The sequence below is a fragment of the Sparus aurata genome, chromosome 5, assembly GCF_900880675.1.
Source record: "Sparus aurata chromosome 5, fSpaAur1.1, whole genome shotgun sequence".
NCBI lineage: Eukaryota > Metazoa > Chordata > Actinopteri > Spariformes > Sparidae > Sparus > Sparus aurata.
Genome location: NC_044191.1, coordinates 12,416,190 through 12,441,583, shown reverse-complemented (window position 1 = coordinate 12,441,583; position 25,394 = coordinate 12,416,190). Strand labels below are relative to the sequence as shown.

Sequence of the window (25,394 nt, the reverse complement as noted above, 5' to 3'; positions counted from 1 at the left end):
ACCATAGCCTACTTTCAACTATCCACATATCATAACAAATAACACAGTTTTACACACTTCAGGAAATTACAATGGATCTTATATCTCTTTTGTGTAGTGTGAAGGAGTTTACAAACGTTCATCTTGTTACACAACCCTGTGTTATGTTATGACAAATAAATGACCTTTTACCTTGTAAAGTCTATTAGCAATTTACCATCTGCAATGTATTAGCCTGAATATCAGACTATTTCACACTTGTTTAAAATTCTTAATCGATTGGCAACTCCCTTTACCACATTATCTTAAAAAATTGTAAGCCAAATCTCTATTTAAAAAGAGGAAGGAAGGAAATGGCTGCATTTTTGATAGAATAGGCTATTTACCTTGGTATTAAAGCATGTTGCAGATTTGGAACAAATTGCTGTCACTTGAAGAGACGAGTTACCTAGAAGTTCTTTATTCAATTGTACATGTCAGAAGAAGCACTGCCGATTAGAGAGTATGACAAATCGGATGAAAAAACAGGATTAATGGTTGAGAGAAGTGTTTGTGCAGAACATTACGCTGGGAAGCTGACCATTTACATTTTGGATAGGCTATTAACATGTCATCACTTCATCTTGTTACCCTATTAGACATTTAAGGGGAAAATCTGTCATAATGACATACAACAAAAGATAATGCCTCCGACCATGGCTGCTTACTCATTCAAACCAAGGAACTAAGTACGGAGGATACTGTAATCTGTACAGAATGCAAAACTCTGTAACACAAATTGTGATTTATGATTGTTTTCATCCACTACTTCCTTTGCGCCACTCTTCATTTCCCAAGCTTTATATCTGTTTCTTAGGTTTAGTAAGTAAACAGTAATAACATTTGAAGAATATTTATACATAGGTGTATATATCAATCCCCATATACCCAGCATCATACCAAACATGTTATTTAGATTACCTAAAATACATAACCTTAACACACAAACACACACGGGTGCATTAACAGGAACTAACACACCAAGATTAAATACAAATATTGACATTATATAACCACTGTGCCCACTGTAATCACTCCACCCACAGCGGCACCTGCCACACAGACGAACCAATCTAGAAACTATTGCCTTCAACAAAATTGTGCTTTTTCATTTCAAATTGACACATTTAACAAAGTGTTTCAATATATAATGGCAATAATGTCATACAGCAGTACACATAAAGATTACAGTTTCACTTTCTGAAATATATACAATATATAAAGAAATTATTCAAGACTGTACCATAACCTTTTTTTGTCCAACTAAAAGCCCACAAAAACTTTATTTTTGTTCGTTACTATACATTAATTTACTCTCTGTTTACCGAAATCATATCCTTTGTTTTTCAACATGGTCAACTTTAAGCTTGTTTGCAGAAGCAAACCAGTTGAGTTTAAGGGATTAACATAATTTGCTGTGCATAGCGGTGAGTGAATAGACATCTGAATTAAAGTAAAAAAAAAGCATTATACATGTATAATGGTATAGAAAACCATTATACATGTAAATGCCTCATAACATTTAGAGTTATTGGCTTCCTACCCGTTATTGCATCCTGGTTAAAATCTCCAATATTGCCACATGTCAAGAAAACCATTATACATGTAAATGCCTCATAACATTTCAAGATTATTGGTGTTCTTTTTGAGGATCAGGACTTTTATCTGACCCACTGCTCCCAAAAGTGTCAGGGACAGAGGGGTAAAGGGAAGAATAGGCTGGAGGGTCAGGGAGAAACAGAGCTGGACCTTGATGCTGCACTGAAGGTGGTGGGAAAGCTGTAGCTGGAAAACTGTATGGTGGGACCTGTTGTGGCCATTGATTGTTGTAGCCACTTGCTGGGTTGCCAGGTTGAGTGGGACCTGGCACTGGGAATCCATAAGCACCTGGAGCTGTGGGTACACTGTAAGATCCAGTAGGGGAGGCAGGTGGAGGGATGTCGCTGTAGCTTGGAGCCCAAACAGCCCCAGCTGGATAGGGACCCATCGCCACTGCAGGGGGAGGGAAGTTGCTGTTGCTTGGCCCTCCCACAGCCCCAGCTGGGTGGGGCCCCATTGGCACTGCAGGGGGAGGGATGTCGCTTTTGCTTGGCCCTCCAACAGTCCCTGCTGGGTGGGCAGCCAAAGCCTTACCAGGCGGAAGGCTAGCAAAAAGAGAAGGAACAATGACCAGCGGAAACCTCATCTCTGGGTCAAAGGCAAAACTGATGCCCAAATACACCTGGGAAACAGAAATATATGAAGAGGTAAAATCACCACCATTTCAGTACACCAGAAATGAGCCTGGTTGGGGCCAAGGCTTTCTGTATGGAATTTGCATGTTTTCCGTGAAGAAATCTCGCAAGATGTCAGTTGTTGCAGGAAGACAATATTTAAATATGAGTCAGAGTTGGAGAAATTAGTTGCTTAAAAAAGACTGCCAGCAATAATTTATTTGCAAAGTCATGGCTGACCTTTTAACTGATTTTGACACAGATGATCTAGATGTTCAACAACTTTAACAAGACTTGTGTTTCTGGTGTCAAAACAGATCTCATCGTTTAACAAAAGGGCTGACTCTGCAGAAATAATTTCCCTGATGTCAGCCATGTTGCGGCAGACTGCTGAGGCAACCTGCCTGCCTGTAATAATTGACACTCCCAACATTAAAATATAGGGCCAAGGTTCAAAGAGATTGGAATTTCTGTACTAACAGGGTCATACAGTTATGCTGGTAGCTGTCATACATTTGACAAAGGATATAAATGGTTCCCTATGAGCATGGAATTTTCTTTTGGACCCTCTAATGGCATGTCTGATTTTTTCTTAGGTGACATTACACATAGCCTCTCTAATCCATTGGTGATATTTTGGGGATAGAACCTCCTACCATTTGGATAAAATAAAATGTTTTCCCAGTGGAGAGTAGTAGGCCATCCTATCTATATTGCACCGATCAACTGGAGCCCCCCAACAATGAAGATAGAGGAGAAGGGGTCTATAACTTTTCCACATTTTGTCACGTTTTAACCACAAATGTAAATGTATTTTATTGGGATTTTATGTGATAGACCAACATAAAGTGGTGCATAATTGTGAAGTGGAAGGACATTTTTTTTTTACAAATAAAAAACAGAAAGTGTGGTGTGCAAAAGTATTCACCCCCCTGAGTCAATACTTTGTAGAACTACCTTCGCTGAAATGACAGCTGCAAGTCTTTTGGGGTAAGTCTCTACCAGCGATGCACATATAGAGACTGAAATATTTACCCATTCTTCCTTGCAAAATAGCCTAAGCTTAGTCTGATTTGATGGAGAGTGTCTGTGAACAGCAAATTTCAAGTCTTGCCAGAGATTCTCAAGTTGATTTAGGTCTGGACTTTGACTGGGCCATTCTAACACATGCATATTCTTTGATCTAAACCATTCCATTGTGACTCTGGCTGTATGTTTAGGCTCGTTGTCCTGCTGGAAGGTGAACCTTCGCCCCAGTCTCAAGTCTTTTGCAGACTCTATCAGGTTTTCTTCCAAGATTGTCCTGTATTTGGCTCCATCCATCTTCCCATCAACTCAGACCAGCTTCCCTGTCGCTGCTGAAGAAAAAGCATCCCCACAGCATGATGCTGCCACCACTATGTTTCACGGTGGGGATGGTGTGTTCAGGGTAATGTGCAGTGTTAGTTTTCTGCCACACATAGTGTTTTGCATTTAGGCCAAAAACGTCAATTTTGGTCTCATCTGACCAGAGCACCTTCCTCCAATGTTTGTTGTGCCCCCCACATGGCTTGTAGCAAACTGCAAGGCCCTTGTTTCAACAATGGCTTCTTGCCACTCTTCCATAAAGGCCTGATTTGTGGAGTGCATGACTAATAGATGTCCTGTGGACAGATTCTCCCACCTGAGCTGTGGCTCTCTGCAGCTCCTCCAGAGTTATCATGGGCCTCTTGGCTGCTTCTCTGATCAACGCGCTCCTTGCCCGGCCTGTCAGTTTAGGTGGACGACCATGTCTTGGTAGGTTTGCAATTGTGCCATACTCTTTCCATTTTCAGGTGATGGATTGAACAGTGCTCTGTGAGATGTTCAAAGCTTGGGATATTTTTTCATATCCTAACCATGCTTTAAACTTCTCCACAACTTTATTCCTGACCTGTCTGGTGTGTTCCTTGGGCTTCATGATGCTGTTTGTTCACTAATGTTCTCTAGCAAACCTTTTTAGGCTTTCACAGAACAGCTGTATTTACATTAAGATTAGATAACACACAGGTGGACTCCATTTACTAATTAGGTGACTTCTGAAGGCAACTGGTTGCACTGGATTTTATTTAAGGGTATCAGATTAAAGGGGGGGAATACTTTTGCACATCACACTTTTCTGTTTTTTATTTGTAAAAAAAATAATTAAAACCATGTATAATTTCACAATTATGCACCACTTTGTTGTTCTATCATATGAAATCCCAATAAAATACATTTACATTTGTGGTTAAAACGCAAAAAAATGTGGAAAAGTTCAAGGGGGATGAATACTTTTGCAAGGCACTGTCAATGGATTGTCAGAATATATCCATCTTGGGGCATGTCAAGACCATACATAGCAATGTGGCAGGAGGTTGTTTGCATCAATCTCATGTTGGGTCAAAGTGAAGACGATTTACAACTTTAAACAGACTGACAAAATGCGTTGATGTAAAACCACTATGACATTATTACATACCTTTAGATAATAGTCAACTGAGATGATTTTACAGTTATGGAGAGAGTGGATGGCATCAACAGGAATCTTCATGTGACAGGAGACAGTTTTCTCTGAGTTTGCTGTGAGAGTGATCCCAGTCATAGTGCACAGACTATGGTCACCACTTTTAGTGAGGCCCTCAGCGTGGTACACTATTTTCTGATGTAAGCTGAATTGAGGCTTAATTTTTTTGGAGGAGGAGTTGTGGATTTTGCCTACAACAGATAAAGTGTCACCTGTAAAAAAGTAAAAGAAAAAAGAATCATGCTGATCATAATCCTAATGTCTAAATATCCATTTCATCTGGAATAAGATTGCCACACACACACACACACACACACAGACACACACAAAAGAAATACTGTGCATTACTCAGACTGTGGTTAGTGCTTTTAAAGTTGTTAATAAGGAACATGCACTACCGCCAATCAAGCCAATCCTACCTTGGGAGGTGCTTCAGGAAGCACGGTGTGCAAAGTTTGAAGGAGAAAATTATTATTTCAAGTCAATCTCATTGTTTCTAACCTTTTAAATTTCTTGACTATGTTTTCTGTTCATTTGGCAATTCATTTGATGGATTAAACTGTCAGGTTTAACAGAAAACATTACATTTTTCAGGTGATCTTAAACTTCTGAGTGGGTACTAACATTAATACCTAAAGAACTTTCATCTAACTTAGTAAAAAATGGTGGACAAAACTGTAAACATCTGATACCATCAGCATTTTATACTTTGATACCGGGTTTTGTTCCAAGTATGACGGAGGGACTTTACCTGGAGAGCAAACCTTTCTGTCAACAGTGGCAGACATTTTGACCTGTCCTTTTGAGAAAACTCCAACCTTTTCATCTAATGAGCGAGTCTGGCAACACTAGAACAAATAGAAATCAAAAGCATGATTTTCATATCAAATCAATGCCTCATATGGCATACTGACATTCACAGTTCAGAGGAAAGTAATGTCAACTTTCTATTAACCTTTGGAAGCCATCCATGTTCAGGTTATCACCATAAAAAGTGAACTCTTTAACATCTTAAAATGAATCCTCCATGACCAGGTTTAAGTTGGGGTTGAGCAATGCTATATTCTCTCCAACCAGTCAGTTCATTTCACACTTTGAACAAACTTTTCCCTCTGAACTCCTTTCAGCAGAACAAACTCGATTTCCTGCTAATTCAATCAACGGGTTAATTGTTTCCCATTATTCCTATTACATAATGTCTTAAATGTATCACTTTTCAGCAGCTATAAGCCAGTTGAAGTGCTGAAGAGAAGGAAATACCGTATCAAATTCATTACATGTATCATTGTAATATCCCACGTACCCTTACTTGACCACGGTGTGACAAAGACTTTGACACAAAATTGAGCTTTTCACTTAATCTAGAAGGCAAATGCCAGCTCCGGTACATCTTCGCTTCAAGTTTGTAGATGATCTTTCCATGCTTCCCCTTAAAAGATGACGGCATGTCCCTTTAAGACAGAAGCAGTTAAGGAATGCAATTATTTGTGAAAACAATCAATGACACAGTTTTAAAGGTCCAATTATAAGAAAGTTGACTTTTGAGTCTCAGTCCCAACTCATCAAATACTGATTGTAGGTTGGGTTGCCCACCATCCCAAAGTATCTGATGAGTTGTGTTGAGATCCACAGATAAAGTCGTTCATTGTGCAAGCTCAGTTAGCGCCAGCAGCTGTGGCACAAGAAAAGCAAGTAAACCAGAGCTGCTACAGAGTGACCAGTTTCCTCCATCCACCTTCATCAGGCAGCACTGTTCAACACTGGGATTACAACATTCTCCTGCTGTGCTCATCAGCTAAGAAACCCCCAGCATCTATGATTCAAACACTGGTGACACTGAACTTACTGTGATCTCCGTGTAGTCAGGTATTGGTAATTGGCTTTGCCACCCGGCTAAGTGATGTTGGTTAAATTATGCTGCATACAGACTCAGGGTCTCTCCATGCAACTAACCATCTTTTCTAATCTTGCACCACATCACACACACACACACAATCTTTATTCAGCTTTGACCATATCACACCTACGTACGATAAGCCACCATTATTTCTTTGTTTTCTCCTATCAAAGAAACATATAGTGATCCACCATCTTGGATCCAAGTCCATCGCTCATTGTCCATGTTGTAATTCCTTTTGGTCAGCCATTTACTTTGTATTATTTCTTTGTCCATGCCAGGCATCTTGAACCTTAGCCACCATCTCGATTCTTGCAGACACACACACACACTAATCACTAATTATTAGTTGACGGTTGGGAATGTCACTCGAAAATCAACTTTCTTACAAAATGGACCTTTAATGCTAGATATTGATGCTTACCCCTGTGGGATTTTAAGCTTGAAATTGTAGCGATGGGTGCCATGGGGAAGTACAGTGCCTGTAAAAGAAGCCTGGATCTTACAGATGTTCAACAGAGCGTTTATTTACCTAAATGGATTAATGAATTGTGTAAAGCAACATCATTTCTATGTTGGTCATAAAGTGACCAATGTAAAAAATTGACCATTATGTCTAGTTTACATACAAGCCGATATGTTTTGGTCAAGATGCATCTGAGTTGTGTTTGAGGTATATATTTTTTTTAAATGGCGAAGGCTTATCTAAAGAAATAATGGATCTGGACGTCTTATGCTTAGCAATAAAAGCAGCCAACTGACCTACAGACAGTGTTCAGATCCTCAGGAACCAATATTTCGAGCAATGAGTGTAATGCAACATTTACAATTAAGATGTTACTCATAGACTTCTCATCAAACGTTCACCCATAATTCTAAATTAACACAAATTCTGTCAAAGGACCAAAACGTTTATATGACTTACTTTCAGGTTTTTCTGCCAGGAGGTATTCTTTGACTTTGAAGTATCTCCTGTGCGCATTGTAATTTATCTCGTGAATTCCACTTCCCTCTGTCCAGTGGACATTCGCATCCCCTTTGACTTTCACCAGAAGACTCTTCACTTTGGTTTCTCCAGTCAGGGTGAAAGTGACTGTGCCTGCAACAATGTCTCCTTCAGAAAAAGTTTCCTTTTTGTTGAGAAGTTTATAAGTTAGTTTAAAGTCCTGTATTGGAGACATTTTAGGTGTGAACATGCTGGTTTTTATCCCTGTGTCCGCGTAGCATGAGGCGTTGGCAGGTAAGTGATAATATTATTGACAAAGAGCTGGCTACTGATCACATGCGACTCCGCCCCAGTGAGAAAAAAAGAAAACCTGTAATATTTCCTCATGTTAAGCTGTTAAAGCATGTATTAACACATCTTTAAGGAATCCATGCATCATAAAAGCAATTTGTGGAACAGGTTATTCAGGCTCGACATGAACACAATAATAATAATGTTATCCATCAGTACAAATAAAAAATACAGTTACACTTTTGTGAAGCAAATATTTATTGCATTTGAAATAGCTCAAATGCCATCATCGGCTGTCAATATTTCAAGACTGCAAAAAAAATTGTTTTACTAAGGCCCACCAAAAAAAAAAAAAAGCTTTTTGTTTGTTACTCTACAGTAATTTGCTTTTTTTCTAAAATCATATGCTTTGTTCTCCAACACGGGCAACTTTAAGCTTGTTTATAGAAGCAAACCAGTTTAAAATACTTTAACAGGTTTAAAATACTTGCAGTGAGTGAATAGACATCTGTATCAAAAGAACAAAGTGAAGAAGCATTATAAATGGCTTAAATACCCTCATCATATTTCAATATAACTTGTGTTCATTTTGGAAATCAGGGTTTATTTTCTGACCTTATGTTACCATTAGTGTCATGAGAAGGGTGGAAAAGGGTGCTCTCTTGAAAGCTCAGTTTTTTTTTTATCCGACCCATTGCCCGCGAAAGTGTCAGGGACAGGGGGGTAAAGGGACGTATAGGTTGGAAGGTCTTCTCCCTGTTGAAAATGAGGTGGAGCAGTAGGGCCTTGATGCTGCACTGAAGGTGGTGGGAAAGCTGGAGGGAGAAAACTGTATGGTGGGGCCTGTTGTGGCCACTGATTGTTGTAGCCACTTGCTGTGTTGCCAGGTTGAGTGGGACCTGGTGCTGGGTATCCATAAGCACCTGGAGCTGTGTGTACACCATAAGGTCCAGTAGGGATGGCAGGTGGAGGAAAGTCATTGTAACTTGGAGCCCCTACCGCCACAGCTGGATAGGGACTCATCGCCACTGCAGGGGGAGGGAAGTCGCTTTTGCTTGGCCCTCCAACAGCCCCAGGTGGGTAAGGCCCAAAATCCTCGCCAGGCGGAAGGGTAGCAGAGAGAGAAGGAACAATGACCAGTGGCAGCCTCACCTCTGGGTCAAAGGCAAAACTGATGTCCAAATAGACCTGGGAAACAGAAATATATGAAGAGGTAAAATCAGAGTACACCAGAATAGATCCTGGTTGAGGAAGGGTGTTTCGTTGCATCGTTCGAGGACAAGTCTCTTCTGAAATCTCAGAAAGGTGAGCTGTTGCAGGAAGATGCTGTGAAATGTGAGTCAAAGTCTAAGAGGGTAGTTTGGAGTTTAATGAGAGGAACCTGCTAGTGAGAATGTATTTGCAAAAACAGGAAAGCAGGAAATGTAACGTGTGTCCAGATGAGGCAACAACTGTAACAGCTCAGATTTCAGAGCGAGGCTTCTCCTTGAAAAAACACGCACTTTTAGTGGATGTAACAAAGGATTACATTGCAGCCATGTTGCAGCAATTCGCTGGACTGATTCCAAAATGTGTGGTCAGTACAAATCATTATACACCCGACATACAAATACAGGGCCCAGGTTAAAAAATACTGGAATTCCCCTTCAACAGATATCTAATATAGACGTCTTTACTTTTCATTCACATGAGATAAAGAATTGAACAGAAATATTCTAAGAAATAGAAACATTAAATATTATAATAGCATATAATTTATATATTCTATAACATAACAAATGAAGTGAAAAAAGGAGGATAAAATAAATAGATAAAAAGGTTTTAAAGGTTGCCAAGTGGCACGGAATTTTCTGGTGGTCCCTCTAAAACAAATGATGAAATTACTGAATAAGGGTCTACTGTTTTTACACATATGTCAGAATTTGGCAAGGGCTTGTCTGCATCGATCACATGTTGGGTCCATCTTGATCTTATATTTATCTTTAGAACAAAGATGGTGTATAACTTTAAACAGAATTCCAATCAAAAGCAATTCTGACTTGATGTAACATCACTTTGACATTATTACATACCTTTATGTAGTGTTCAACTGAGATGATTTCACAGTTATGGAGCGAGTGGATGACATCATTAGGAATCGTCATGTGACAGGAGACAGTTTCCTCTGAGTTTGGTGCGAGGGTTTCCCCCTCCATTTTGCACAGACTTTTCTCACTGGTATTAGTGGAACCCTGGGCACGGTACACTATTTTCTGATAAAAGCTGAATTTTGGCTTCATTTTTTTGGAGGAGGAGTTGCAGATTGTGGCACCAACAGTTAAAGTGTCACCTGTAAACAAAAAAACAAATCTTAAAATTTGAACATCGAAAATGTTACCACACTAAATAAACAAATATTATACATTACACATAGTGTACTGCTTAAAAGTTGTTAATGAAGCATATACTGTACATTTGGAGATGCTCCAACTGAATTAGTAATGAAACAATGTACAATGCTGTAAACATGAGATATCATACACAACATTTTACACTTGGACACTTGTTCCAAGTAATTTGTAGTGATTTTACCTGGACACAAAACCTTTCTGTTAACTGTAGCAGTCATCTTGACCTGTCCTTTGGAGAAAACTCCAACCTCTTTATCCACTGAACCAGACTGGGGCCACTAGAACAAAACATAGGACAGAAACAAGCATTAATTCAATGCCTCATATGGCTGAATTTCAAAGTCCAGAAGAAAATAATGTCATCTTGCTGTTAACCTTTGGATTGAGCCATCCATGTTCAGGTTATCAACATAAAAAGTGAACTCTTTAACAACTCAAAATGAATCCTCCATGACCGGGTTTAATTTGGGGTTGAGCAATGCTGTATCCAACCAATAAGTGCATTTCACTCTTTGAACAAACTTTTCACTCTGAACTCCTTTCAGCAGAACATCCACAATTTCCTGTATTCTCAAACAGGAAATGGTGGTTTTTGAGTGTCTTTTTAAGTCTGACCTCTCTTTAGTGACTTCTCATCCTGTTTACCTTTTCAGCATTCCTAAGCCAGTTTGAATGCAGAAGTAGAAATACTGTATCAAATTCGTAACATGTATCATTGTAATGTCCCACGTACCATAACTTGACCACAGTGTGATAAAGATTTTGACACAAAATTGAGCTCTTGATGTGTTTCAGAGGGCCACCGCCAGCTCCTGGATATCTTCACTTCAATCTTGTAGACAATCTTTCCATGCTTCCCCTTAAAAGATGGCGGCATGTCCCTTTAAGACAGGAACGGTTCACGCATGGCGTTATTTGTGAACACAAATAAATGACACAGTGTTAATGTTCGTCGCTGGAAATTCCCACTTACCCATCTGGGATATCAAGCCTGACTTTAAAGTGATGGAGTCCTTTGGGAAGTTCAGCGCCTGAATAAGGAAGTGAGAGCCAGAGTGAGACGTGAGGAACAGTTCCCACAAAGAGACCTCATAAATGACTGACTGAGCTTGTATTTGATGAGAGGCATCGCCACAGATTGTATCATGCGTATGTTTTTGGGTTCACGTACGCAAATCGACAAACTTTGTATTTGAAAATCACTTGGTGTACCATTATGCAAAGTACTGACATAGATGGCTCTCCTTCAAGATGCATTTGAGGTGTGTGTTTTTTGTATACACTCGCTTGTTGTCCACACTTGATTTAAAACATATATTTGAGATTGTTCATATTTTCTCTTTAAACAGCATAGGCAGATTCACAGAAATAATGGATTTCACTGGGTAGCTTACACACTCAATAAAAGCAGACAGTTTTAACATCCACAGGAACCAACATGTAAAGCATAACGAGAGTAATATCAAGGCCAATCCATTTTGGTCAAAGTGCCAGCACGTTTCTTTGACTTACCTTTTTCGTCCACCAAGTATTTTTTTACTTTGAAGTACCTCCTGTGCGCACTGTAAGTTGTCTCATCGTCTCCACTCCCCTCTGTCCAGTGGACATTGGCATCTCCTTTCAGCTTCACCCAGAGACTCTTCACTTTGGTGTCTTTGGTCAAAGTGAAAGTGACTGTGCCTGCGACGGTGTCTCCCGCGGAAAACGTGCCCTCTTCGTTGAGGGCTTCATAGATTACCCTTAAGTCCTTTATCGGAGACATTGTAGTTGTTTACGCCCTGTTCATGCCTCCATGTGGTCAGGCGGAACGACGCGTTGACGGAACGGCTGCGCGGATGTTGACAGTGAGCCTGGCAGATGTGTGGCTCCGCCCCGGGGAGGACCGAAGAAAAACTCCGGTATTTCCTCATATGGAGCAGTAAAAGCGTTATTACAAGGGACCTTCAAGCAATCCTGACCACAAATGACGCAACATGAGTACTCAGGTGAACAGGAAGTGTCCCAGCGGTCGTAGAACAACAACACAGGGCAGCTGGAGTCCCCCAGTGTTCATCTTCAGCTGTCTCCTCTTTCCGTCTCAACTTTGAACCTCTGTGGATTCAGTTTAGAGGACGGTACTGAGCTTTGAAATAGATGTTCATGTTTCTATATGCAGAACAGAGTTGAGTCAATGAAATTCATGCGCAACGTTATGGGTGCGCCTAACAGGACTGGAACCACCCTACACTTTAACCCCCTACTACCGCTGTACTCTTAACTGGCAAATTCCCCGGTTTGCACAGGGATATAAATCAGAGTCCAGAGAAAAAGAAATAGTCCAAATTCGGCTTAACTCGGTGCAAGACTACCAAGAGGTAGAAGGGAATGATACTGAATATTTAAAGGAGAAATGGGAGAAGGAGAGTAACATCGTGATGCAGATGGAAATGTGGGAAAAAATAATTTCACAACTGTGGAAAAGTGGAAACATTTTCATGTGTTCAGTGTTCGAGACTTTATGTCTGGGATTAAGAGTGGACTCTGTGAAGGGGTCTGAAAACAAATGTATGTATAATATCCTATTAGTGAATAAGAAAGCAATCACAAGGAAATGGTTCGTAAAAGACTCCTACAGTCGAGGACTGGATCAATATGGTTTAGGATATTTTTATAATGGAGAAGCTAACATTCATTCTCAGGCTTGAACAAAATAAGTTTAAAGGTTACTGGAAAATCTGGAAAAACTTTATAACAACTTTTAGGCAAGACACTGGGTGATGTGATAAAACCCCCTAGTTTTTGACTCCACTCATCTGGTTCAGTTTTCTTTCTTTGTTTCAGCAATTACACTGTTATCAGTCAGAGTTATACATGTATGCAGCAAGCTATCTTTATTTAATCTATAATTATTATTATTTGTGTTGTTGATTTTGCCATCGCCGTTATTATCAACCCACTATAAGATATTGTTTGTAGAAGAAGTTTTGAATAAAGAAAGGTGCGTATGGGGCGGACCATTTATACATTTTACAGCTGTTGACTATTTTTATTTTACTAGTTATCATTATCACTTCTTATTGTTTGGATTCTTAAGTTCCCTACCAGGTCAGAACCTGTATAGGAGTACTGTGATGGGAGAGAGTGTGGATGCTTTTGTAATGATGTGAATTATTATTATTATTATTATAACTATTATAATTACTATTATTATTTCAATTAAATAATTATTTATTATTATTATTTATCTATTTTTCTCTCATTATCTTCTTGGATTATAAAACTCAATGGCATGTATACAAATTTAAGAGCAACATGTATGACTTATGTCTTCAAATAAAAAGTTTAATAACAAAGAAAACAGTGCAGGCAGATCATCAGTAGAAGATTGGGGATTCCTGCAAGACTCTATTACCTCAAAGTTGCTTTGAGAGCATCAACAGACATTTTTTCTATCGAGACAAATAATGAAATGTTATGATGAAACTGAAACTGAAACTGTCCCGGGTAAATAAATAAAAATGAATAAAGTAATCCCGGCACTGCGCAGTTCAAAAAGTAACTAATACTCTGAGTAGCTTTTGAGAAGAATACGTTGTACTTTTACTTTTTTTATAAAATACCAGCATACTCGAGTAATGTTTCAGTAATGTAACTGTACTCAGAGGCAAATATAATGTAGTTATGACATCAACTATATACTTTTAATGATTAAGAAAAGTGTTTTGTGTTCACTTTGAGTCTCTATATACTGTATAGTCTATATAAGATGTATCTTGAGTGATGGTCCAGTGGTCAATTTTTCTACCTCTCAACCTGTAGACCCAGGTCCTTGCCCCTTAATCAAATAAAAAGGTTGTCTTCACTTGAAATTCTTCCATACAGGCCAAAAATCAAGTATTGAAACTCAAATGCAAAAGCCTGGTTGGAGTCATTTATTTTTACCAGCTTTAAGAATGGGACATTTACAACAAATCGCACCAATCAGAAACAAGGTAGATCCATTGAAGTCATTATGCACATGGTCTGTGATGAACCCCTCTGCCTGCTAACAGACAAAAGGATGCCTCTGCCTTTTTTCTGTCCGGGCAACGCTTTAAAAGTTACCCGTATTGTACACACTACCAGTATGTGCACATCTTTAGTCCATCTGTGTTTTGCCCAAGTGCCATCAATATTTCCTGTTCAGTTCAGCCAGCTCTCCTGCTCACTTGCTAGTTCCATTTCCACCACTCACTACATCCCTACTGATATCTGCTGCTGCATAACATACATACATACATACATCACCATACACCAAAACCATACAATCATACCAGGCACATTGACGTTGCAGTAAACATACCCAATTAAAAAATAAAATAAAACACAAACACACACAAGATCACAGAACGTGAACAAAAGTGAAGGATAATAAATATTAACTTTACTGTCTGTGACTGCTCCACCCACAAGCCTGAAAGACAAACTGATCTCTTTCACAGTTGCCTTCAACCACATTGTGCTTTTTTCATTTTACATTGACACGTTTAACAAGAATAACTGAGTATTAAAGACATGATTTAGGATTGGATTGGATTTACATTTTTAACTCACAGTCAGTTTTGGGGAGTAACGAATTACATGTAACAACGTTACGTAATTTAATTACAAAATTTACGTAATTGTAATCCTTTACATTACTGGGAGAAAATATGGAATTAAATTACAGTTGCTTTTGGAAATGTCAATGATTACAACTTAAGTTACATTTGAAAAATCGCTGCAAAAGCTCGGATTTATCAAATAGTTTTTCGCCCCCCTGGATTCATGTTTGTTTTTAGTTTTTTTCATATCAACATGCTCCTTCCAAAACTGACGCTTGTGATTGGCTCTCTCTGGTCATGTGCCATTCGACTCAACCGACAAACCGTACGGCGGCAGTCAGACTCAGCAGCAACAGTGTCGGCGGCGCACAAGATGTTCCTGGGCTGAAAATACAAAAAACACTTCATACAGACAGAAGCCAGGCTTCCCTGTATTACAAAGGTGGCTCTCTTTTAGCCCGACTACATCACCATGGTAACTTATGCTTAGCTCATAACCTGGTCCCGACCAGGTTCTGTTCAGAGTTTAATCATAAAATCGGCTAGAAAAGCGCCGCTGTTTCACTATTTAACTCATTTACAACTGGCGTGACCTTTACTTTGAAAGTCCAGTGGAGCTGGATCAGAACGGAGCATTTGTACGGAGGGAGAGATCGCGCTGATCCGCTGCTGTTTACTTTCTCTCTGAGCGTCTCCGCCAACAGATGTTTAGCTGAGGGGATACGCTGCTCAGCTGTTGATCCGACTCGCGTCAGGAGGTCATTTATTAGGCTATAGCCTATTTACTTTTATATACAGTCACCACTGAAAGAAGTTGTGCGCTCGCAGCAGGACAGATACTTTAACTTAATGTGGCCATGAATATATTAATTGTTCCGCCTGTTGCCCAAACGCAAATCTTGAGTAGGTCTACTGTGTTTTCTCATATTTAAAAAGGTCTTTGTACAGAGACAACATGAGATTTGCTTGTAGCTACAGCACCTAAAAAACCCACTGTAACCTATTTTCATACGCACACCCAGCCTCGCTGTCAATAAAACACACACTGGCATTTTATAATTGCGATTAGTGAAATATATGAAAACAATATAAAACAGTTTAAAACAACAGTTGTTGTTGCTCTAAAGCTTCATATTTAAAAGCAGCTCAATGTAGAGCTGTCAGAAATTAAAATCAGCCTCCTCTTGTCATATTTGCAGCAACACTGTTGCTTCAGGCTGTGATCAGGCTTTTTTGTATCGCTCATAATCTTTCCATTAAAACAACCTGCTCCTCTTGGCTGAAATCAGCCCGTTGTCGCTCCATTTAGTGAGGAAGTGAGCCTCCTTCGCAGTACAGGCCTAAGGTCAGACTCATAATATATGGTTAAACCTTTGAACTGAAAGGTTTATCACACTATAGGTCTTAAAATGTGAAAATGGTTAGCAGTTGAGAGATTTCATTCAAAATTAAGAAAAGTAATCATAATGTAATTAAATGTAATTAGTTACATTACTTTGAGAAAGTAATTGAAATAGTTACACTACTATTACATTTTCAACAGGGTAACTTGTAATTGTAACCAACTACATTTCCAAAGTAATCTTCCCAACACTGCTCACAGTAGGTACTTTAGCATTTTCCCCCTAAATAGCATAACATACAACATACCAGATTATAGTAAAAGAGTGCAAATACAGAATACATTTTCACTTTTGTAACCAACAAATGTGTACCGTCTTTTAAATAGCTTAAAGGCCCACTGTCATGGTTCTGGTTTTCGGGTAGTTGTTTTGTTTTATTTTGTAGATTATATTTCTTTGTGTGTCATGTCTTACTTTCCACTTCCTGTCTTTTTTCCTGCCCTTTTTTCCATATACACCTGCATGTCGTTAGTTCATTAGCCCTATGATGAACTATGACAGTTAATCAAAAAAGGAACTAAACACTAGCCGTTTTTAGACAAGGCACCAAGCCGCCAATTTGCCCGTCCTTTTGGCAGCTCGGTCTGCGGTTTTAGACAGAGGCCGGCAAATTGGGGGTCTGTTTTGGTCCACAGATTTTCCGCCTTGGAGGGTACACTTATTTCCGCCTTGCCTGCTATCTAAAAACGAGGTGTGAATGACCTGCACTGTTGTGCGACACACAGCCGGGGAGTTTTAAAGCCAAAAAACAGCTGATCACAGCGGTCAGTCCATCATTTCATCCGTGGACATTAAGATGAGTAACTGGACAGCCGCTGAGATCCAGGAGATGCTAGCATCTCCTCGGTCTCTGTAGCTGTTTGGTTGTGTTAGCTTGTTGTTGTGTCTGCAAGCTAAGACCGGTCGCTACTTTCAAATTAAAAGCCCCCACGCTAAGAACCCCGTTCTAAACTCCAATGGGGTGCAATGTAAAGCTTTTATTTTGAAGTCATATTCGTTGGCACTGGTCACAGCCCAACTTCGAGCTTCATGTCATGCCACATGTTTACGCCTACCTCAGAGGTGGCTTTTGAAAAAGGAGGAATATTATGCCTCCGCTTTAGAAAGACAGGCCGGCACATTGCCGTCCTTACCTTGGAGCAAATGTGCCGCCTTTTATATCTATTAAGGGCTACAGTCACAGAGGCAGGGTGTACTCAGAAAAGGGAAAGAGACAAAGCATGCAATCTACAAAATAAAAATAGGAAACCGTTAACCAAAATCCCAATCATGGCTCCCCCAACACCTGTCCATACTTCAAGACCGTTTTTCTCTGAGAAAATCAATTTTTCATTGCCTTAAATGTAACATTTTACAGCTGACTAAAAGACCATAAAAACGTCCCCTTTGTTTGAAACTTTACGGTAATTTGTTCTCGGTGTTGACAATTGTAAAACCATATCCTTTGGTTTTCAGCTTGGTCAGCCAGTTGAGTTAAAGGCGTTAAAAATAATTTGTTGTGCATTGCATTCAGTGAATAGACATCTATATTTAAAGTAAAGAAACCAAGTTGAAGATCCATTATTAATAGGTCAAATACCCTCATCATATTTCAAGACTACCGGTGCTCTCTTTAAAGCTCATTTTTTTTTATCCGACCCATTGCCCGTAAAAGTGTCAGGGACAGGGGGGTAAAGGGACGTATAGGTTGGAAGGTCTTCTCCCTGTTGAAACTGAGGTGGAGCAGTAGGGCCTTGATGCTGCACTGGAAGTGGTGGGAAAGCCGCAGTCGGAAAACTGTATGGTGGGGCCTGTTGTGGCCACTGATTGCTGTAGCCACCCGCTGTGTTGCTAGGTTGAGTAGGACCTGGTGCTGGGTACCCATAAGCACCTGGAGCTGTGGGTACACCATAAGGTCCAGCAGGGAAGGCAGGTGGAGGGAAGCTGCTGTAGCTTGGAGCCCCTACCGCCCCAGCTGGATAGGGACCCATCGCCACTGCAGGGGGAGGGAAGTCGCTGTAGCTTGGAGCCCCAACAGCCCCAGCTGGATAGGGACCCATTGCCACTGCAGGGGGAGGGAAATCGCTTTTGCTTGGCCCTCCAAAAGCCCCTGCTGGGTAAGGCCCCACAGCTCCACCAGGCTGAAGGGTTGCAAGGCCGAAAGGAATGATGACCAGAGGAAGCTTAACCTCTGGGTCAACGGAAAAACTGATGTCCAGATACACCTAGGGAACACAAATATATGACAAGGTAAAATCTGTCTGCATCAGAAATTATTTGAATCAAACTATTCATCTGGTTGACTGTGGTGACATATAAACATGACCATAATTATTTTCACTGTAATGATTATGCGGCATTGCATTCTGTTTTTTTTTTTTTTTTTAAATTGCTGTTGAAGCGTGTGATTTCAGACAAGAACTGCCTGTGCTACAATTTCTTTATATTTCCAATTTTTGCAGTTGATGTAACATCACTGTTTGCATCATTACCTTGACGTAATGCTCAACTGATATGATATCACAGTTATGGACAGAGCAGTTGACATCGGCAGGAATCGTCAATTGGCCGGAGATGGTTTCCTCCGACTGCTTGAGAGTTTCCCCAACCATTTTGCAGACGCTTATCACACTGAGATTATGGGAGGCGTGGGCCCGGTACGTGGTTTTCTGCTCTATGCTGAATTTGGGCTTCATTTTTTTGGAAGAGGAGTTGGAGATGTTTGCAACGATAGATAAAGTGTCACCTGTTGGAAACAAATCATAATGTATATTCACGTTCATGAATATATATATTTTTAAGAAATAACATCATGACACACAGACATATGATAAAATATTGTACATTACGCGTACACATACTCCATGTATGGGCTTTAAAGTGGTTGAAAAAGTGTCGAAAACTTTGTTGTGTCGAGAAATGACGTGCTTCACCTCAACACCTGAACCAACTGCCGTCTGACATCGTAATGCAAACAATGTACAACGTTGTAAATATCATCTGAAAATACACCGCATTATATCTTGCTTAAACGCTAAAGTGTTAGAGTTTAACACAGCTGGAGTGACTTTACCTGGAGAGCAAACCTTTTTGTCAACAGTAGCGGACATTCGGATGTGTTCTTTAGAGAAAACTCCAACCTCTTTACCCACTGAACCACAGTTCGGACCCTAAAACAAATCATAGGAAAACATTATATCATATCAGTCATCAAACAATCGTCTTTGTTCTGTGTCATGCCATGCAAAGTCAACTCCAAGTAAAACCTCTCTGAACAGGTTTTAAGTTTTGGTTGAGCAATACTGTAATCTTTCTCTTGATTCTCATGCAGTCAAATGTACGGTGGCCCTGAGAGCTCAATGTACTGCAACTTGATTAAAAAACAAACAAACAAACAAAGAAAAAGACAAGCAAAGTAGGAAAAATCTACAATTTTGACAACACATGTTAGGCTTTGAGAAAACTTGATGCACATTCAGACAAGTTGTTATAACAAAAAAAAGAAAAGACAACGCAAATATTTCCAGAGGACAGAAAAAATTGCTTGTTGTTGCCATGGTTATTGACTTACTAAAGGTATTGAAATCTAGTTCATGTATCAAACGTTCATGTTCTTGTTGAGGACTGACATCATGCCTCTGCGCGTGCATTGTGTATTGTGTCGTGCTGTCGATACGGCAGGAGGACAGGATCAAAAACGAAACTAGTTTGTTTTTTTTTTTCTTCAGATTTTGACATGGGAACGGGCAAGACATAAGAGAGGTAATGAAACAGAACAACACACAGGGAGCTGGTAAGCCTGTGAAAATACAGGAAACAGGGCAGGGCTCCAGAGGATAATACCAGGTAGGTTTGCACAAAGAGCAGTGCCGAATTGAGCGGATTAAAGACGAGAGACCTCTCGGACAGAAACAAAAAGAGACAGAAAGTGGCTATTATTCACGCTGGAGAAAAAGAGAAAGCTGCATCTGAACACTGCTCACGAATCTCCCGAACTGACTGTATCAGGCCACCATGTTGAAAAGGGATGCAGAGAGAACGCCGAGACTAACATGAACTAAACACGGACACTGGAAACCACTGATTTGCACGCTCAGCCATACAGGCTTTCAAAACAGGATTAGAAGCTCATATTACAACACGCATTTAGGGAACATGACTTAATTCTCTGTTTAGGACACCATTACTCCAGTGTACCTCCACATCAGTCACTTGCTGTTATATTAATGTTAAAAATGTCATATTAAAAATGTAAGTTGCATTGTGTTGAGATCTCAGGGCCAGCGTAGCACCAACACTCCTCAGTCTGAACTCCACTCACTCCATTTTCTTTTTATTGAATTCAGCCAGTTTGTGGATTCCGTCACTCAGCGTATTACACGATATCAACATCTCAGATTACTGCAGTTCCTCCTGCTGCCTGCCTGTTCTGCATATTTAAGCACACTGCTCGGTTTTTATGTCCTCCACGGCACGCTTCACATTCATGTTCTTCCAACTGTCTCTTAAGTCATGTGACTTCTCATCTTTAATAGGTTTCCTTTTCAGGAGCCATTAGCAAATGTAAGCACTGCAGAAGTGGAAATAGATGATCAAATTCTTAACATGAATCATTGTAAAGTCCCACTCACCGTTGCTTGGCTAACTGGCGGTAAAGCCCGTGAGATAAAGTTGAGCACCGTTTCTTCTATGGAGGGCAAATGCCAACTCCTGGATATCTTGGCAGTGAGCGTGTAGGCGATCTTTCCATGAAACCCTTTGAAGGATGAAGGGAATGACCTGTGTGACAGAGCCAGTTCATGGATGCAGTCATTTGTGAACACACAGTATTGGTGCTATAAGTGCCAGATATCCCCACTTACCCCTGTGGGATTTTAAGCCTAAACTTATACTGATGGTCTCCTTTTGGAAGTTCTGTGCCTGGAAAAGAAGTGAGAATCATTGACACTTCCCCCGATAGAGACCTCACAGTTGAATGACACAGCCCTCTTTTTGTACTTTTTAGTTGAACTTTGAACTTTTCTTTATGTTCTTTACGAGATTTGTGTGGTTGTTGGAAGTTCACATGTGTGAAATCTACAACATTTATATGTTTGTTTGTTACATACAGTAGCCAATACTTGGGCTGCAGGTGGATATTGAGAACTCGGAAAGCATTTTACGTGTTTTGTGCAAACCTGTCGCTTGTTATCAACACCAAAATAAAAAAAATGAAAAAAATCAATGTATGTGTGTGGATATATGTATTTACACACACATACGTAATATAAATCTCTATATAAATCTCATCAAACGAATGCTCATAACTTTAAATTAACCATAATTCCAAGTGTTAAGTTGAGCAAGCAACCTGAAAGCATCAACACGTTTCTTGGACCTACCATCAGCATTTTCTGTCACCAGGTATGCCTTGTCTTTGAAGAACTTCCTGTGGTCAGAGTGAGACCTCCTCCTCTCTCCGGTCCCGTCCGTCCAATGTACGCGCGCCACACCTTTGACTTTCACGAGAATGCACTTCACTTTGGTCTGTTCCGTCAGCGTGAAAGTGACGGTGCCCGCGACCGTGTCTCCATCAGTAAAGATGTTTTGTTTGTTGAGAGCTTCATACATCAATTTAAAGTCCTTTATCGGAGACATGTTGCAGGAGTCGTCCGGGTGCGCTCTCTGTTTCCCACCTCACCTGTGCGTATGTTCTCAGCACGGAAGCGTTGGTTGACTTTCTCTGGTATCCGGCTCCGCCCGCACAGCGAGGTCCACCTCCATAGACGCCTCTTTGAGTGCTGGATTGTACGTCGACGTCGCCGCCACATTGTGTGTGAAAGGCCGCCACTTGAGTTGATACAAGTCAATGGAGTGAACTTTATAAAGCGTCCTTTTACAAAGTGCTATAAGTGAATGCCTCTCCTTTACACATTCACGCACGTACGAACATATTTGGGAAACAGTTAGGAACCAAAAACAACGTATGTACCGTTCTCAAATTATTATAAACGTCAACTACTCCTTATATGCTTAGTAAACAATAAGGCACCACACCACCGGATGTATTTTTCTAATGTTTGTATGAGTGTTTACAGCTGCCAATGTGTGTAACGCTGTGGCGATAAATGACAGTTACATACTGAATCTGTGTCTAATAACCAGATCTTGACATGTAATGCGATCTGTCTACCATACTGTCAAACTTAAATATGGACAACTGACTGCATAATATATGAATCAGAATCAGAAATATTTTATTGTTTTCTGATGGGTAATTGCTTGCGTTACAGCTGCTTCCATTCAAAGTCAATGATATGCAAATAATGATAACAATAATAACAATAAAACCTCTCTCTCTCTATATATATGTGTATATATATACATATACACACACACACACATTTATATGTATATATACATATTTATACATATGTATATTGTGTATATATACATATTTATACATATATGTATATATATGAAGACTGTGTTAATTTGTTGTCTCCATGATTTTTATTATAAGTACTTATCAAAAATCACTATTTATAAAAACGATTGATCAAAATCAGTGAACAAGGATAGTTACTGTATATAGTATGTTTATCTTTATTCTGATAGTTTTGATCAGAATTTTATTTTATTTTATTTTTATTCAAACTGTTATTTCATTCTTTCCAATATCTCCTCATTAATATCTCTGTTTTGAGACTTACTCTTGTGCTGCTACTTATTTCCCTCTGTCCTGCTGTGTTACCTGTGAACTCCCAAGGTATGGAGGACCAAACCTGACATAAGTATAAATAAATAAATAAATAAATGCATAAATGCATAAATGCATAAATAAATACATAAATAAATAAATAAATGCTGAAATAAATGTATAAATAAATAAATGCATAAATAAATGAATAAATAAATAAATGCTGAAATAAATGTATAAATAAATAAATAAAAGTATAAATAAAAGAATAAATGCTTTTTATTTATTTATACATTTCTGTTCACCTACATTTATTTATTTTTGTATTTCTGTATTTCTGTTCACCTACATATATTTATTTCTGTATTTCTGTGTCCATATGTAAATGAGGAGGTAGGAGGTCCTAACCTCAGTCAAGAGCATGATTGGTCAAATCGGAGAGCCAGACAAAAGCAAACGATTCCTGATCTCAAGCCTCCCTCTCTGTAACGTTGTAAACAGCTCCAGTTAGCTTAATGGCCTCGACCAGTGTGACAGGTTAACTGGCGTTCATTTTAACTTGCGAGGGTCCCAGATGTGCTGGTGGTGTGGTTTGAGAATCCTGTCTGGAGAGCCATGTCCGCTAACCAGGAAAAACATTCTGCTCATCGCTCCAAGTCATGTATACGTGTACTCGTTTTGACGTGGCTTGAACACTTCTATCCACACGGAGAAGCCGGGGCTGCGACTTGCAAACCACTGCTAGACGAGCGCTACAGAGCACAAATCGTCCAAAAGTGCATGTTGTCGGTCTCATATCTTTGTCGTGAATCTCTGTACTCTTAAACAACTCATGTATGGAACAGTATCAAGCATTTGTTCACGCCGAGCGACTCGAGAGTGGCGTGGACACCGCTGTTAGCTTTTAGCTGCTCGCTGAAGCGCTAAGAGCGTAGCGTCCAGGTTAACTGTTGACACATGTTACCACCGAGAGTGAGATACATGTCTGGGCTTTCCTATGAACCATTGTCGCTACTGGTGTTTGTATCACAGGTTGATCTGGACGTCTCACAATTTGCCACAGCTGATTGACCTCACGCTGAGCTCGGGCTGGATGTCAACGTACTCTGCAGACTGTTTGACCAGCAGGCTGTATGACAGTGTACAGTTTTCTCACCGACTTAGCTTCAGCTTTATAACGATGTATGCGGCTCGGAACGATGGCTTTAAGCGACCATTTGAACAGTGCGGAATGAAAAATACCCGATGGTAACCGGTGTCACAAGGTAACCTGGACGCTGCGCTACAGCAAGCAGCTAACAGCTAACATAAGAGCTAAAAGGGGTCTCCACTCCGCTCTCGAGCCGCTCGGCGTGAACAAATGCCTCAGCCTGTTCCACCCATGAGTTATTTGAGAGTACAGACATTCACGACAAAGATATGAGGCCGACAACATGCACTTTTGGACGATTTGTGCTCTGTAGCGCTCGTCTAGATACACATATACATGACTTGGAGCGATGAGCAGAATGTTTTTCCTGGTTAGCGGACATGGCTGAGGATCCCTCTCTCTCCAGACGGGATTCTCAAACCACACCACCAGCACATCTGGGACCCTCGCAAGTTAAAATGAACGCCAGTCAAATTCATAACTAAACCAGAGCTACATGAACAAATGTCAACAACTGCAGCTAACAGTTAGCTGAGCGGGCTTGCTGGTAGCCAGCAACATTCCTGTACAGTGTACAGGATTCAGCGCTGCTAGTAAGGCAGAAGTAGTAGACCCTCATCGAGCACACTCCTGTAACCAATCATGCTCTTGACTGAGGTTAGGACCTCCTACCTCCTCATTTACATATGGACACAGAAATACAGAAATAAATATATGTAGGTGAACAGAAATACAGAAATAAATAAATGTAGGTGAACAGAAATACAGAAATAAATAAATGTAGGTGAACAGAAATGTATAAATAAATAAATAAATAGCATTTATTCTTTTATTTATACTTTTATTTATTTATTTATACATTTATTTCAGCATTTATTTATTTATTCATTTATTTATGCATGTATTTATTTATGCATGTATTTATTTATACATTTATTTATGCATTTATTTATTTATTTATGTATTTATTTGTGCATTTATTTATGTATTTATTTATGCATTTATTTATTTATTTATTTATTTATTTATTTATACTTGGTCCTCCATACCAAGGGAGATCAATAAAGAAACATTTTATTTTATCTTAAAGATGGCCTACATAAGCACAATTTTGAGGTACTTTACTTGATGATCCTATATTTTGGAGGCAAATATTGTACTTTTACTGCACTTTATGTATTTGGCAATTGTGTTTAATAAGGGTGACTATGCAGCTTTTGATACAAGGAATAGAATCTTAGGCCGGGCTCAGACTGCAAGAGTTTAAGTCTCAGATTATCTGGTGATGTGAGTGGTTTACTGATAAAAAAAAAAACCCCAAAAAACGAAACAAAAAGTATTA

The 25,394-nt window shown here is 39.7% G+C and overlaps 3 protein-coding genes across 3 annotated transcripts; all 3 read right to left on the bottom strand.

Annotated features, from left to right (window-relative positions):
* Window positions 1–1,648: 1,648 nt before the first annotated feature.
* Window positions 1,649–7,868, bottom strand: LOC115581664 (arrestin domain-containing protein 3-like). The gene is made up of 6 exons (XM_030416946.1): window positions 7,578–7,868; window positions 7,077–7,134; window positions 6,059–6,206; window positions 5,507–5,603; window positions 4,711–4,967; window positions 1,649–2,239 (listed from the first exon to the last, which is right to left on the bottom strand). Exons 1-6 carry the CDS (start codon window positions 7,846–7,848, stop codon window positions 1,649–1,651), a joined length of 1,422 nt encoding a protein of 473 aa, XP_030272806.1. The 5' UTR covers window positions 7,849–7,868.
* Window positions 7,869–7,981: 113 nt separating this feature from the next.
* LOC115581144 (arrestin domain-containing protein 3-like) lies at window positions 7,982–12,128 on the bottom strand. Its single transcript, XM_030416024.1, has 6 exons — window positions 11,792–12,128; window positions 11,253–11,310; window positions 11,013–11,160; window positions 10,461–10,557; window positions 9,962–10,218; window positions 7,982–9,077 (listed from the first exon to the last, which is right to left on the bottom strand). Exons 1-6 carry the CDS (start codon window positions 12,039–12,041, stop codon window positions 8,523–8,525), a joined length of 1,365 nt encoding a protein of 454 aa, XP_030271884.1. The 5' UTR covers window positions 12,042–12,128; the 3' UTR covers window positions 7,982–8,522.
* A 5,624-nt stretch (window positions 12,129–17,752) lies between these two features.
* On the bottom strand, window positions 17,753–21,904 carry LOC115581199 (arrestin domain-containing protein 3-like). Its single transcript, XM_030416109.1, has 6 exons — window positions 21,605–21,904; window positions 21,086–21,143; window positions 20,855–21,002; window positions 19,297–19,393; window positions 18,716–18,969; window positions 17,753–18,448 (listed from the first exon to the last, which is right to left on the bottom strand). Exons 1-6 carry the CDS (start codon window positions 21,858–21,860, stop codon window positions 17,864–17,866), a joined length of 1,398 nt encoding a protein of 465 aa, XP_030271969.1. The 5' UTR covers window positions 21,861–21,904; the 3' UTR covers window positions 17,753–17,863.
* Window positions 21,905–25,394: the final 3,490 nt, after the last annotated feature.